At 47.2% G+C, this 14,471-nt stretch overlaps 1 protein-coding gene across 1 annotated transcript in view; it reads right to left on the reverse strand.

Annotated features, from left to right (window-relative positions):
• The window catches only part of LOC146200610 (uncharacterized), a 306,225-nt gene that overhangs the window by 176,755 nt on the left and 114,999 nt on the right, over positions 1 to 14,471 (reverse strand). Inside the window, exons 10-11 of the mRNA XM_084595576.1 lie at positions 11,667 to 11,825; positions 8,750 to 8,902 (exon numbers count right to left, since the gene is read on the reverse strand). Coding sequence (XP_084451702.1) covers positions 8,750 to 8,902; positions 11,667 to 11,825 — 312 coding nt within the window. The remainder of the gene's footprint in view (positions 1 to 8,749; positions 8,903 to 11,666; positions 11,826 to 14,471) is intronic.

Here is a 14,471-nt window from a genome sequence, read left to right on the forward strand (position 1 = left end):
TATCTTTTTCGCTACGCCGAAGCAAATGATTGGTATCGCGGTAGAAGTGTTCAAGTTTTTTGTCGAAATAATTTTCTTGTGACACGGCGCCCCAGAAGCGCTCATCACGGACATGGGAAAGGCATTTACGGCCAAGCTAACGCAAGCCAACCCGGAATACAGTCATACAAGCCACCGATGTACAACAGCGTACCATACATAGACCAATGGATTTACAGAGCGCCTTAAACGATGCGGGCATGATTGCTATGTACGTCGTCTCCGAACACATGACCTGGGACGCCATCCTGCCTTACGTGATGTTTGCGCATAGCATAGACGTCCAGGAGTGCACGCAGGATGACCCCGCTTCTATAGGACAGGGAGTCCACCATGACGCTCGAAACAATATTGGCCCACTTAACTACAGAGTAGAACCTGGACGTCGCCGCCTGCCTTCCGCTTGGAGAGGAAGCTCGACGGCTTTACCGGTTGCGCACAAAAGACCAGCAACGCACTAACGCCCGACGATACAATATGCGATGACCCAGTGCAGAGTACAGGCCGGGAGCCCAAGTGGAGGTTTACTCATCGGTACGCCGCGGAGTGAGTAAAAAACTGTCGCAATGGTACTTTAAACTACACAGCATCCTCCGACGGTTCAGAGCGCTTGACTACAACCCCGACGTCACGCCCTCATCCCAACGACGCCGGGCGTACCCAGAATTCGTCCACGGTAGCTCCTCAAACCTTATTACGCACGCTAAAGTTAATTTACTTTCTAGCATTTTGTTTAATTTCTGTGTTTATTTGTAAGCATAGAGTCTGTTGTGGGCGCCACTGACGACAGCGCCCCAAGCGGCAAGCTAACCAGGCGGACTGCCGGGAGACCTCGGCATGGGCAACCGCGCCAAGCAGAGCGAAAACGGGCGCCATTACCTGATGTATAAATAAACCGTTTTGCTTGCTATACCGGCCACGTCTACCACAGGGTGGCAGCGGCTGGATAACCAACACAGCGTGACACCCAGAAGAACAGCGAGCCCAACGTAAGCGGCTGCAGCGTCATGCCAGACACTCGCTGCGCAAACGAACAGCGCGAGCGGCACTCCGAGAATGACGTTCAACCCGCTCGCCGTGGAACTGCCGACAAAGCTCGATTTCCGCAAGCCCGAAGATTGGACACGATGGCACCGCAGGTGGGAACGCTACCGACTCATATCCGGTCTGACAGGACAGGACGAGACGACGCAAATCATCACATTACTCCACGCCATAGGCGAAGAAGCGGAGGACGTACTCGCTGCTTTTAAACTGACAGAAGAACAGATGACATTATACTCCGCCGTGGTGAGGGCTTTTGAAAAGCATTTCCTACCTCGAAATAATGTCAGCTATGAGAGAGCGCGATTCAACTCTCGGAAACAAGACCAGCATGAAACGTCGACGCATTTGCGACTGAACTGTTCAAGATGGCCGAAAGATGCGATTACTTAACTCTCAAAGACGAACTGATTCGGGGCAGGCTCGTGGTCGGCTTGCGAGACGTAAAACTCAGCGAGAGCCTGCAGCTTGACGCAGAACTGACTCTCGAAAAAGCAATCACAGCTGCCCGCAATTCAGAGAGCGTGAAACTTCAACACAAGAAAATTCGCTCCATCGAACAGCCACCTCTCGACATGGGAGAAGTTCGCGGCCAAACAAACGTCAAAAGTTGTCGGAACGAAGCGAAGGTGCCTTTCGAGTCGCGCCCTCAACGTAAACACAAGACGGGAGACGAACGCTGCAAGTGGTGTTGTGGTGTGCGTGACCACACGAAAACACAGTGTCCCGCTATAGACAAGGCGTGCAACCAGTGTGGGAAAAAAGGCCACTACGGCCGCGTCTGTATGTCTAAGCCGAACGATGAAATCTCGAGTATCCGACAACGACCAAACGATCTCGGAGAGCTATATCTAGGCGAAATCAAAGGGGCTGTAAAACACGCCGTGGAGGATTACTGCTACCGTGAACAACTTGCCTTTTACCTTCAAGGTCGACACCGGCGCAGATGTGACTGCAATCGCACACGACCAGTACGACAGAACCTTCATGAGACACATCAAGTCAACGCAACAGTTGTTGATAGGCCCAGGCCAGACAGCTATAGCTACTGTTGGCTACATCGATGCAACAGTCACCTGGCGCAACACTGAAGTCCAAGAAGCAGTATTCATCAGCAAAGGATTAAAAGAATCGCTGCTCAGCCGACCAGCTATAGAATCACTTGGGATTCTACAGCGCCCTCTTGAGCTAGACGAAACCCTCACACAATCAACTGATGTCCCCAACTTCTTGGCCTCATACCCAAAGCTAACGTCTGGGCTTGGAGTCATGAAGACTGAGTACCGCATTTAAGTCAAAAAGGATGCTGAGCCATACGCAGTCAGTTATCCTAAGCGCGTGCCTCTTCCACTGCTTCCACTTGTGAAGAAAGAACTAGAAAGGATGGAAGACTTGGAAGTCATCCAGATGATCGAGCGAGCAACCGAGTGGTGTTTTCCAATGGTTGTCGCACGAAAAAAGAACAATGAGTTGCGCATCTGCGTGGACTATGGTCAACTCAACCAACAAATAATACGCGAACGTGTGCTCATGCCTACGGTGGACGGGTGTCTTGCAAAATTAGCAGGTGCAACAGTTTTCAGCCGCCTAGATGCACGAGCAGGGTACTGGCAGGTGCCACTGTCCAAGGACTCACGCGAACACACAACCTTCATCACACCAGTTGGCAGGTTCCAGTTCCTGAGGCTTCCCTTTGGAATCTCCACAGCGCGAGAGTTCTACCAACGAGAAATGTTCCGTGTGCTCGAAGAACTAGATGGCGTGAGTTGTCTACAAAATGACATCATTGTCACAGGGAAGACAACTGAGGAACACGACACCAACCTACTGCTGGTGCTGAGGAAGCTGTGATGATGCAGGTGTTAACCTCAACACCGAGAAGTGCTCCTTTCGACAAACAGAAGTAGCATTCGTAGGACACGTCGTAAAGTCAACAGGAGTCAGCGCCGACCCGGAAAAGGTCAGGGCCATAGTCCAGCTTGACCCACCATGTGATGTGTCAGAAGTCAGGTTTCTGTTGGGCTCTGCAAACCACCTAGCGAAATTTATTTCATAGCTAGCAGACTTTACGAAGCCTCTCAGAGAGTTGCTTCACTAAGACTCCGACTGGCACTGGGGCCCAGCTCAGCAGCAGAGTTTTGACAAACACAAGCAAGCTTTAAGCAGGACGCCGATTCTCACTCACTACGATGCTCAGTCGCCTCACAGAGTGTCTGTGGATGCTTCCTCATACGGTCTTGGGGCAGCACTTCTACAGCGGTCGCACGAAACGCTCCTACCTGTAGCATATGCATCACGCTCCCTTACGGATACAGAACAAAAATATGCCCAAATCGAAAAGGAGGCACTGACAATCACATGGGCTTGCAAACATTTCCGCAAATTCCTGCTGGGATCAACGTTTCACGTGGAAACGGACCACGAGTCGTTAATACCGCTGCTGACGACTAAACGACTTGACGAGCTGAGTCCTCGCCTTCAATGTTTCAGGATGCACCTGTTGGAGTACGACTACACCATGTACCACACTCCCGTGAAAAAGCTGTACACAGCTGACCTTCTGTCCCGGAAGCCATCTGGGAAACCAGCAGACAAAGAAAGAACTCTCGAGAGTGCAGTGCGCGAGTTTGAAGAATTAGCACTTGAACAGCTCCCTGCTTCAAACCAAATGCTGGACAGAATCAGGGCAAGCATCCAGTTAGACGAAACACTTTCCAGGGTGGCTACCTTCTGCACTATATCATGGCCAACTGTGCATGGGCTGTCACCTGAACTGAAAAGGTACGTCCTGGTGGCTATTGAGGTTTCGCTCGTTGATGGTCTGCTATTTAAAGGCGACAGAATAATCATCCCGCCAGACACCAGAGCAGAGGTTCTGGAAAAACTCCATGCAGGCCGCTTGGGCACAACGAGGTGCCGAGCCAGGGCAAGAGAATGCATATGGTGGCCAGGCATAGGCAAGCACATTGAAGACTACGTGGAAAAGTGTCCAACTTGCAGAGAGCACAGAAAGCCAGAAAAAGAACCCCTGCTTCTACCCCATTGCCAGCACACCCTTGGAACACAGTCGGCATGGATCTCTTCACGCTGGAGGGGAAAGAGTATGTTGCAGTAGTAGACTACTGCTACCGATTTTTCGAGGTAGAACAGCTGCCGATGACAGCTAAACAAAACATAGCCCTAGTCTTGGAGCCAATGTTTGCACGGTAGGGTGTTCCACAGACAATACGCGCATACAACGGGCCGCAGTTCACTTCCACAGAATTCAAAGAACTAGTGCATCACTGGGGAGCCTCCCACACAACCTCAAGCCCTTACTACCCGCAGAGCAACGGTATGGCTAAGAGTGCTGTGCAGATAGCAAAGCAGCTTTTGAGGAAGTCTTCCAACATACACGAAGCGCTGCTTGCCTACCGCGCCACACCCAGCGTGGAAGGGTTTTCACCAGGAGAACTCTTAATGCGTTGTCGTCTGAACACCACAGTACCAACCACTTCGAATCTGCTAGCCCCGAAGTGGGACGGCAGCGAATTGAGACAAAATAATGAAGCCTGCAGAGCTCGTGCAAAACGATCATACGACACCCGTCACAAGGTACGGAGCCGAGAGCGCTTACCACCAGGCACAGCGGTGCGCATCCTCGCTGGAGCTGCATTACACAGCGTGGTAACACAGGCAACATCAAAACCAAGGTCCTACGTTGTACAAACCGACAGAGGACCAGGAAGACGCACAGCAAGACACCTGCAACCGTTGCAGGACACGAGCACCACAAGAAGTGAACGTGTGTGTAAGCGACCAGAACGTCTGGACCTGTGAGATCAAACTCTTCAAGAAAGGGGGGTGTTGTGGGTGCCACTGACGATAGCGCCACAAGCGGCAACCTAACCAGGCGGACCACCGGGAGACCCCGGCAGGGTCGAGCGCGCCAAGCAGTCCCGAAAACGGGCGACATTATCTGATTTATAAATAGTTTTGCTTGTTATACCGGCTACGTGTACCACAGAGTCAATGCCGTTTTAGGAAGCGTAATGCCACGAACCATTCAAATCTTTATTCTTTTTTCGACAGCAGTCGGCATACGGCCTGATGACTGATTCAGGCACGCGGATCAATTCTATATCTTTGGTTGTCATGGTCGTTGTAGCAAGACGCAGCTTTATTATATTCTTTGTCGCGCCAATTGCGCCGTGATCTGAAGATTCCGGCCACTCGCGTGTGTTTCTGCAATGTTCCAGATTATGCTAGTCACCGCTTGCGGCTTTATCTAGATTTTTCTTCGCTCTCTTTAAATTGAACGTTGACGAACGCGACGGGCATTCTCTGCTCAGCTGCCAGCGAGCATGCTTACTGTTATCGTCACCGCCCAATTGTTTAGTTTTTTCAGGGGCGCAAGTCAGCCCCAACGAGTTTCTTTAGTGCACTCTCATCTCTTAATTGTCAACGGCCCTGTCACCACCTCATGATAATGAAAGACGTAGACGTATAAAGTGACTGTGTCATGAACAATGTTGGAACAAAAAAGACTAACGGAGGTATTTGATCAAAAACCACACATCGTTTCAAGTAATTCGGACTGGCGCATACTTTCTAGATAGTGATAGGGTTCTCTCGCGAAGATATCGATGCGCTGAAAAACATTTCCTAAAGAGGCACTGACAGCGGACTGACGGAAGCTGCAGCAAGAAGCAGTAGAACTCCAGATATGCACTTCATTCATTTACAAGTTGCAGGCCGTGTATGGTATAATATCAAGGTCCCCAGCATTATCTCCATTAGGCATATAATAGTTGAACTATTTGTTTAGCATGACGCCTGAGTTGCAAGCTCTGGCCACCAGTATCGGCAAGACGCCAAGACGGCGATGCCGCACTCTTGGCTGTCTGTTGAGGCACACATCAGTAACATGTTCATCAAAGTTCGGTAAAGCGACTGAGTAATGTATATGGTTTGTGGATGATGGGCTGTCGCGAGGCAATGCAGTGTGAAACTTGAAAAAAGTATGCAATGAAACCCTTCGGACAGGAGGCAACGCCCGCGGTCGGGGAGTAGTTGATTAGGAGTCCAATGGGGAGTAATACTGAGAAAATATATGCCATTAGTAGAGCAGATTGGTGAACAACGTACGTGATTTGCGTTTCGAGCCACGTAGTCAGTTGTGATAGTGATGCAGCTGTTGCTGAACCATGGGAAAAAAAAGTTGACAATATCGAGCCCAAAACCCCTTGAAACTTCCAGAGTTATATTAATCGCTTGCATACGACTGGCTGCCAACCTGGTCAGGTTTTCTGTGGCAAAAGCCCTAGCGCCAACACACCACCAGACGGTATGGTGTAAACCAGGATATAGGAAGCAAAGGAAGATTCGAATATACGCACGAACACAGTAAGGTGTGTAGCTGACTGCAAATCACAGCGTTTTCAAGCAGGTGGCTAGCTGTTTGGGAATGAAGAGTAGTAGCCGACATCTAGTGGAAATCAAGAAGAAATGGGCATGGACAGGACATGTAGTGCGAAGAGAGGATAACCGATCGTCGCTTAGGGTAACAAACTGGATTCCAAGGGAAAGAAAGCGTAGCAGGGCGCAGCAGAGAGTTAGATGGGCGGATGAGGTTGAGAAGTTCGCAGGGGTCAAGTGGATGTAGCTAGCATAGAACCGGGTTAATTGGAGCAATATGGGAGTGGCCTTCGCCCTGCAGCGGGTATTGTTGTGCCCGTGCATGGTCCGCGCTAGCGCGCACTATTGTGCGCCTGTGGGCATGGTATTGATATGTGCTGTTTGTGCAAGGGCTCTAAGTGAGCGTGTTCACATGAATCTTTTTGTGTGAGCATGCTTTGCTTTGTCGTGACCCTACAACTGCCAAGTTGGCCCTGTCAAGGGAACGTCAAGAAAAATACAAAGAAACGTCGCCCTGTGAGAAAAAGCCGGAAGTGCTTTTGTTCAACTGTTCACCCTTCGCGTCGAGAGGCGCTATTGTCAAGTGAGGAATGCCTATTGTCCAAAGGAGACTATCGAAGTGACACGTCCGCTGACATACAGGAGAAGAAAGGAGCATGAGGATTACGGCCATTAGAGGATTTCCCGTGAATGCAGGAAAGAGTTGCAATTGCCGGAAAGGGACAATGCTGGGAGCAGTATTCGTGGCGCGCACGTACACTTGGGTTTCTGAGAAGGAAATCCACTTGCCGGAACCAACATAGCGGATCTTTGCAGAAGAATCGAAATTTGCCTCTTCGCCGTTCCCAAACTCTACCCGACAACAAGTGACCACGCCCGACGAAACAATACTGGCGCAATCAGTGCATCAGACCATCAATGCAGTAATGTGTTCGATTGGTTGCCGATATCTGAGGGGTGTGCCCTGGAACTGATTGGTCAGCATCTTCAGAGAGGGGCTGGATATAGGGGATTTAAGGACGTTGCAGAGCACGAAATGAGGCTCTGAGCCCTGGGTAAACGGCTCATCCACACGCTTCTCGCTATAAACTCTTAACGCTTGCCATTTTGCTGATATAGCCTTATTTTTTTTCATGTAAATTAGTTTTCTCAAGGTGCCATTAAACCTGCTTGTATGTATTTTACCAATTTGGAAGATTCAATCCTTCATCAACCCGGAGTCTCTGCACGCTACCAAGTGAAGGCCGGGTCGACTTAGTCCCAGCGTCACGACGGTATAGTCAGGCTGATGATGATGATGAGCCGACATCGATCAGAACTAAAGTACGGCGGTAGAGCATGCCACAAAGAAGGAGGTAGTTTCAGAAACATATCTGGATGTGCAGAGCTGGACGTTCTTGAGTGAGGAATCATAAGGACGCATTTTGGCGCTGTTCGTCACTGATGTGCTGGAAAATCTATAAGCAGCATAACTCAGTACAAGCTTCTCCAAGGTCAAGCATCTCCACAGGAGAGCGAGACAGGAATCCAGTCTCTTAGTACAGATAGATGCTCATACATGCCATTATATTTAGAGGCTGTTGTACGAGTAATCGCCAGGGAAGAGGGTACAATTATTGGCCAGAAACTGGCCAGGGAAGAGGGAGAATGAAAAGAAAGATGCAAAGAATGAAAGAAAGGTGAAAAGAAGAAAAAAGGCGTGATGGTCTGTGAGAATGAGACGCAAACTTTGCTTACTGTTCATACAAAGGGTGACCACTTGCGCTGAACGACAGAACAGTTTCTCTCAGTGGGTAAAGCAACCGCTGACATAAGCTATAACGCGGTAATAACTGTGGTGACATACTGGTGTATCACTGTGTCGATACTTTCGGACATCACTGTGAACATTAGAAGGAGCACACGAGTCGAAATTGTCCTTACTAGGCGGATAGATGAGTGATAAAAATTCTTCTTTTGGGCAGGGCGCTCGTTAAAGGGAATGCCAGTCGCCAGGTCGGTAATAGCACGATCGCTCCCACTAAACTATGTTGCGGAACGGCAGAAGTACGCACACAGGTTGAGAAAGCTTTCCAGAATGCGTCCTTATAAGCGTTGTCACTTGAAACTAACTAAAACCAACTGCCGAGCTCGCCATTGTTGCTTATGTTACTTACCTAAATTACCTAAATCAAGATGCCTTAAACAAATCATACCCTAGTATGGTCCCTTAGAAACACTCATCTATTAAGCAGAGCAGAAAAAGATGCAGAGCTCAAGCGCGACTCACTGACGTCGCAGTAGGGCGCGTTCTTAAATCCGTCCCGGCAGGCGCCGCCGTCCTCGTGACACGTTCCGGTGTAGACGTTGCAGGAGTCCCTCGTCTTGCAGGTGCACACTCTGCTCTGCTTGCAGTCTGCGCCGTACCTGTGCTGGGGGCACGCTGCACGAGTGACGTCAGCGAAGGAACATATAATACGTTTCCTCTGTGTTCCCAACAAACTTCAGGCATATTTATAGCCACAAAAAACATGCCAATCCTCAACAGTTTCACGCTGTGTTCACTTGCTGAAGAAAGTTGCACATACCATTTCGACGAGTAAACTTTAGATTGTTACTGCAGGGGCAGTTACAGATCCCGTACAATCTGAGTGTAATATGTCATTCTTGTTGAGGTAAATAGAGCAATTAGAAAAAGCCCTTGTTTTGCCAAAGTGCGCATGCATGCAGTTCAGTCACTGCGCTTACTGCAAGATCTATATGATTTATTTTTATTGGTTTAAATCCGTATGCTCCTGCGAATAGGTTGTGGATGCAAAAAAGAAAACAAAAACAAAAAACTGACGTGCAGCATGCAGTTTCTTTGATCATGTTGTCATGTTTCTATTCTAATACATCTATATTATAGCTTTATAGAAGCGGCATCCGGTTAGCAAAGGAACTTGCAGTGCTGGCACCTGATTTAATCCACGCTATGGAGGTAAACATTTACAGTCATGTACTTCCTTACAATGTAAATAAAATGATAGCTTAATAGGAACTCGTTAGTCAAGTGATGGTTTCGACTGCGATAACGCAGCAGAGCAGTATCTGCGAAATGCCTGAACCATTTGTTTAGAGCTCAGTTCTCAGCCGTGGATGTGCTGAAGACCACGTGTGGACAAGTGGAAGCGGTGGGTTACCACTTGAGACCGGGGTTTAAGATTGAGTCAAAACTAAACTGGCCTCTCAAAAGACGCGCACTTGATAAGCAGCGTTTCACGATCTGCACATTGACTTCGGGAATAAGCGACACGTAGGCGCTGGTATACATGCCGTTAGAAGGGATTCGAATACCCTCAACATCACTCCGCTCGCTCATGAGACACACGAGAAGCTTTGCATTCCAGCCTCGTCCAGCAGTGTACCTAGACATCGAATTTCATTGATGACGGCATAAATAAACGCCGTAGACAGACCCTCTCTTTTTCTCGTGTTTTCTTAACTTTGTGAAGTAAAGTCGGCTTTGAACCTCCATGCTTTTAACCCAACAAAACTGTGCCTAGCAAGGCCACAGCTATCTAGCGGCGTTGTTTTTTTTTGTGTGTGGAGTTGGGTTTCGCACACCCCTAAAAGCACTTCGTGGACCCGCTAGGGTCCGCAAATCACCATTTGAGAAACACTGGTTTAGGGCAAACTTGATACAGAAGAAATTTAAGAAAGAGCAAAAACATGGTTCCGAGATGAAGTCACCAGAAAACGCCCCAAATTGTCACCCCACTTTTGGCTACCACCGACGCGAACAATTTGTAGCGATACTCGGGGCACTCCATATAACCAAGAATGACTCCTTTGAGGCTTACAGACCAAACATGGACGAGAGCGTTGCATATAGCACATCCTCAATGTTCGTGCGTGAACGGTATGGCTGCCTCAGTGCTGGTGAAGGGATGATTTAAGTGCTAAATTGCAGTGGGGAAGTCATAACGGCGCAAAATTCTTCGTGCCTTCAACCGAGTGCTGTTTTGGGCGAGATATCTTGAAGCATGCAAAACCTCAAACACTGTTTTCGGCTCTCCAAATCGCTTGCATAATCACACGAAGCTATGAAACACGTAAGTGAACACATGTCCTAGCCTCAGGGAACCGTACTTTAGGCTAACTGCGAGGGAAGTCCCAAAGGAAGTATATTGCCTAGTGCCGACATTTCAACAGTTGACACCAAAATATTTTACTTTATTACTGAATTACAAAATTTCGACCAAGATTTAATCATCACTATATACCGCAGAAAAAGCATAATAGGCACTAATAAATTGACACCTTGGGCTTAAAAACGTTCACTTATCCTATTCAACGCAAAATTATATAAACGCTGTTGCGGCTTCATTTCCAATTACGTCGACAACAAAACCTGGCGTAGCAGGAAGTTGTGACTTTGGCATGTTTGCTTGAGTACAAGGTGCCTTAAACGGAACCCCAAACCCCATCTTCCGCTCCCTGCAACTGACTGTCCTTTTGTCCCACTGTAGAGGATGCGCCTATTACTCGTTTCCTTCAGTGCCTCATCTTTTCAGCAGGCACTTACGTCAGATGGTAGGCAGTCATAAAACAAGGGCAACATGCTTTCAGCAGGGGCCGTATACCATGTATGCATTTCGAATCTATTAACGTATAAGCTAGCAGATGAAGCAGCCTGTCTCCTAGCCATTTGACCGATGTGCCGCTGTAATAGCTATAAAAATAGCATACTAGGAGGTTGAAGCTTTCCGAGTGAAAAAGAAGGAGGAGGAAGATGAGGAGGAAAGGCAGGGAGGTTAACCGGTAAAGGAACTGGTTTGCTACCCTGCACTGGTGGAGAGGGTAGATGGGTATAAAAGTTGTTGGTAAGAGAGGGATGGGTAATGACAGTACAGTTACATCACAGACATGTCACATCATGTCACGTCACAGTCATATCATGTAACATAAAAAGTCGTAGCCTTTCGATCGCCGAATGAAAAAGGCTCGTAAGAACAGTTTTTGCCGAATGAAAAAGGCTACAGCACAAACTATTCTTACGAGAAGTGCTAAACCAGCATGCGAAGTATGATGACTTGTTTGCTTTGAGCTTTGGAGATTTCGAAGTGATAGTGAGTAGATCGAGGTCACATCTGGCCACTTTTTGCTCAACAACTAGCAATGTTACGGCAGATCCCTTCCCAGCGTTGCCGGTCTTGTTCACTCACTCTCGTTACAGTAGCGCCCGGTGAATCCCGTTCCGCACGAACAGCCGTACGGGTCCGGCAGGCACATGAGGATCCCTCGGCAGGACTTCACGTCAGGGTCCGGATTGGTGTACGAGCAGCGCTTCTCACAGTGTCGGCCGAATCGGTCGTCTCCGCAAGCTACGGAAAATGCAGTGATAATATCTATCATGCATACCGTCATCATCGACATCAAGCGCAGGGTGAGTATTCGTACGCAAAGCAGATGTGGCTGGAGAATGCAATTCACCCCTCTTGCCATAACACGGACTGTTCGTATCATCTCGCCAGCTCCTTCCTTTCGAGCAGTTTCTCGAAAGAACCTGGAATACCATGCATGCCTTAAGCCATTTCTATATATTGACAGGCTGTGTCATGATTACCTGTGTCATTAGTAGTGGGTCAATAGGCCATTGTTCTTTTTTCGCTTTCAGTTCATGGCGGTTGTTCATTGCTTCATAATGTGGATTTTGTGTTTCTTCGTTTATTACATTAGGTTGTTCCGACATTTTCTAGTGCAGTCCGTTCGTGTCGAACAATGACAGCAAAACAAAAAATAAAGAATTTAGCAAAACAGGCAAAATAAGCTGTAAAATAAAAGTACAAGCAGAGGCTCTGCTGCCAGCATTAGCAATACTCCTTTTAGAACACAATATCAGAAATATAAAAAATAACTTCTATGATAAACCTGCAGTAAAAAATACCGCAGTAGTCTAGGTGATATTGTCACTGAGAGCCGACAGAACATTGAAGGCAAAGAATTTACTAGGCACCAGAGCATTCTATGCAAGGAAATCAGATATTCTACTATTCGACGCTCGAGCGGAGCGGATATGCAAGTCTGGCGGGCTCAAAATAACCACGTCGAATGCATGGTAGCTACGACAAATGGATACCACAGAGCCGGTATGTTGTACGAACAACGTCAGTAACGGCTGCTGAACGTTATTGTTGCAGAGCTTATTCCACCAAGAAATATTTCGGGCCTATAAGTGTTAGCAAAATATGTTGTCAACTTGCTGATCTCGACAAAGGAAAGCAAAATAGGCTGGTTGAGTTCTATAGAGTCTTTGAATTAGAAAATCAATTATCAGAAACTATTACATGAATTTAGGCCAGCCAGGACGATTTGGTTGAATTCCCGGAGAAGCTGTGATGAAAATACTGGTGCTGGTGCACCGGTGCCGACAAAAGTAAACGGGGCACGATATTTTCTTCTAACATTTTGCACGCGTTGCATATTGAAACTTGCGATCGTGTTATGTGCGAACTGGCAATAGACACTCGTACACTTTCACTTGGACAAATAATGCTTCTTTATCTCTAGTGCTGAAGGCGGGATTTTAATATGCGCGCAAAAGCGCGCTCCGTTTACTTATGTCCGCACCTGTACGTCGGCAATAATTGTGTACATATGTATATAACAGGCTTATCATGTAGCCGCGCTAGATTCTTTGCATCACGTTAGTTCAAAGCACGTGGCTTACATTAATGGTGATTAATGGGCTCCGACTGACAGGTTCGTAATATGAGGCAGGCAGAACTATAGTGACGCAATCAAGAATCTTAAGGGAAGGTGCGCTATTCTTATTATAGACAAGAACCTGAGATATTTTTATTTGGTATCTTCTGCTGGTGGCACCCGAATATATAGCACCAGCAAAACGTGATCCTTATCCCAATACTTTCTTTTTTCAAGGTTTAAATTGTATATATTTACTATAATTCACAACGTGCAGGAACCTTTTACCACGTTATATTTAATTTTATTTGCTCTCAGAGACTTACATTAGTCGATCATCAAGGATAAATTTGTTTTCACAATATCTTCGCAAAAACGTCCCACATTTATACCAAACAAAATGCTGCCACGGTCTGATAGACGTTGAAGTGCAAGTGCGTTAGCTCATGGGTTTTAGTGATCATAGAATTTGAGAATATAGCATGCCTTGAACGCTGAATCTGTCTGTGTACGTTTGACATGTCTTTATTCAACTTTTTTACATCGTCTTAAACACACGATTGCATCATCTTGTTCTAAACTGCACTGATCACTTTCAACACTATCTTCTTCTTCATTACCACCTTCTTTTTCATCGTCAACGTCTTTATCACCACCGTCAACAACAATGTTTTTACCTAAATGAGGAACTGTGTAATGATCACTGAAGTAGTTTGCAGTTGAACACATTTTGTCAACCCTCCGATTTCAACCACGACCGATGAACTTTGAAAGCACGAAGTGTAGAGTAGTTCCCCACGGGGTCGTCTGCACGCTTCCGATGACTCTCCGGACTGAAACATTTCTTATGTACCCTCTTTCCGACCACCTCGTTATCGAGTAAAGTGCCCTCTATGGGGCGTCGGAAGACCCTTGATTTCGCCACTCCCTAAACTATCGAAATTACCTTCCATCGTAACCCCATTCAGCATAGATCCCTTCCAGAAGAATTGTTTATACCCCACGGATGTGTCTACAGCCAGTGGTTCACAATATACGTATCCCACGCCCTCATAACGCTAATTGCAAGCATTTTGGACCCCCCAAAAGTTGGAAGGTGCTACTACCGCATTATACTGAGAGTAGACTTAGACAAGTAATTATACGCCTATCGAACTTAACTAATCGTTAGACACTTGTGAACATTTCATACCCCCAAAAGAAGGAAGGTGCGACTACCACATAATAACGAGAGTAGATTTTAACTAGTAATTACACCCCTATCGAACTCAACTAATCGTTAGACACAATTCCGTCTGTCCATCCACCTATAGGGCCCCAATGTT

Source organism: Amblyomma maculatum, chromosome 2 (genome assembly GCF_055883805.1).
Source record: "Amblyomma maculatum isolate TAMU_Amacu chromosome 2, ASM5588380v1, whole genome shotgun sequence".
In the NCBI taxonomy this organism is placed as follows: Eukaryota; Metazoa; Arthropoda; class Arachnida; order Ixodida; family Ixodidae; genus Amblyomma; species Amblyomma maculatum.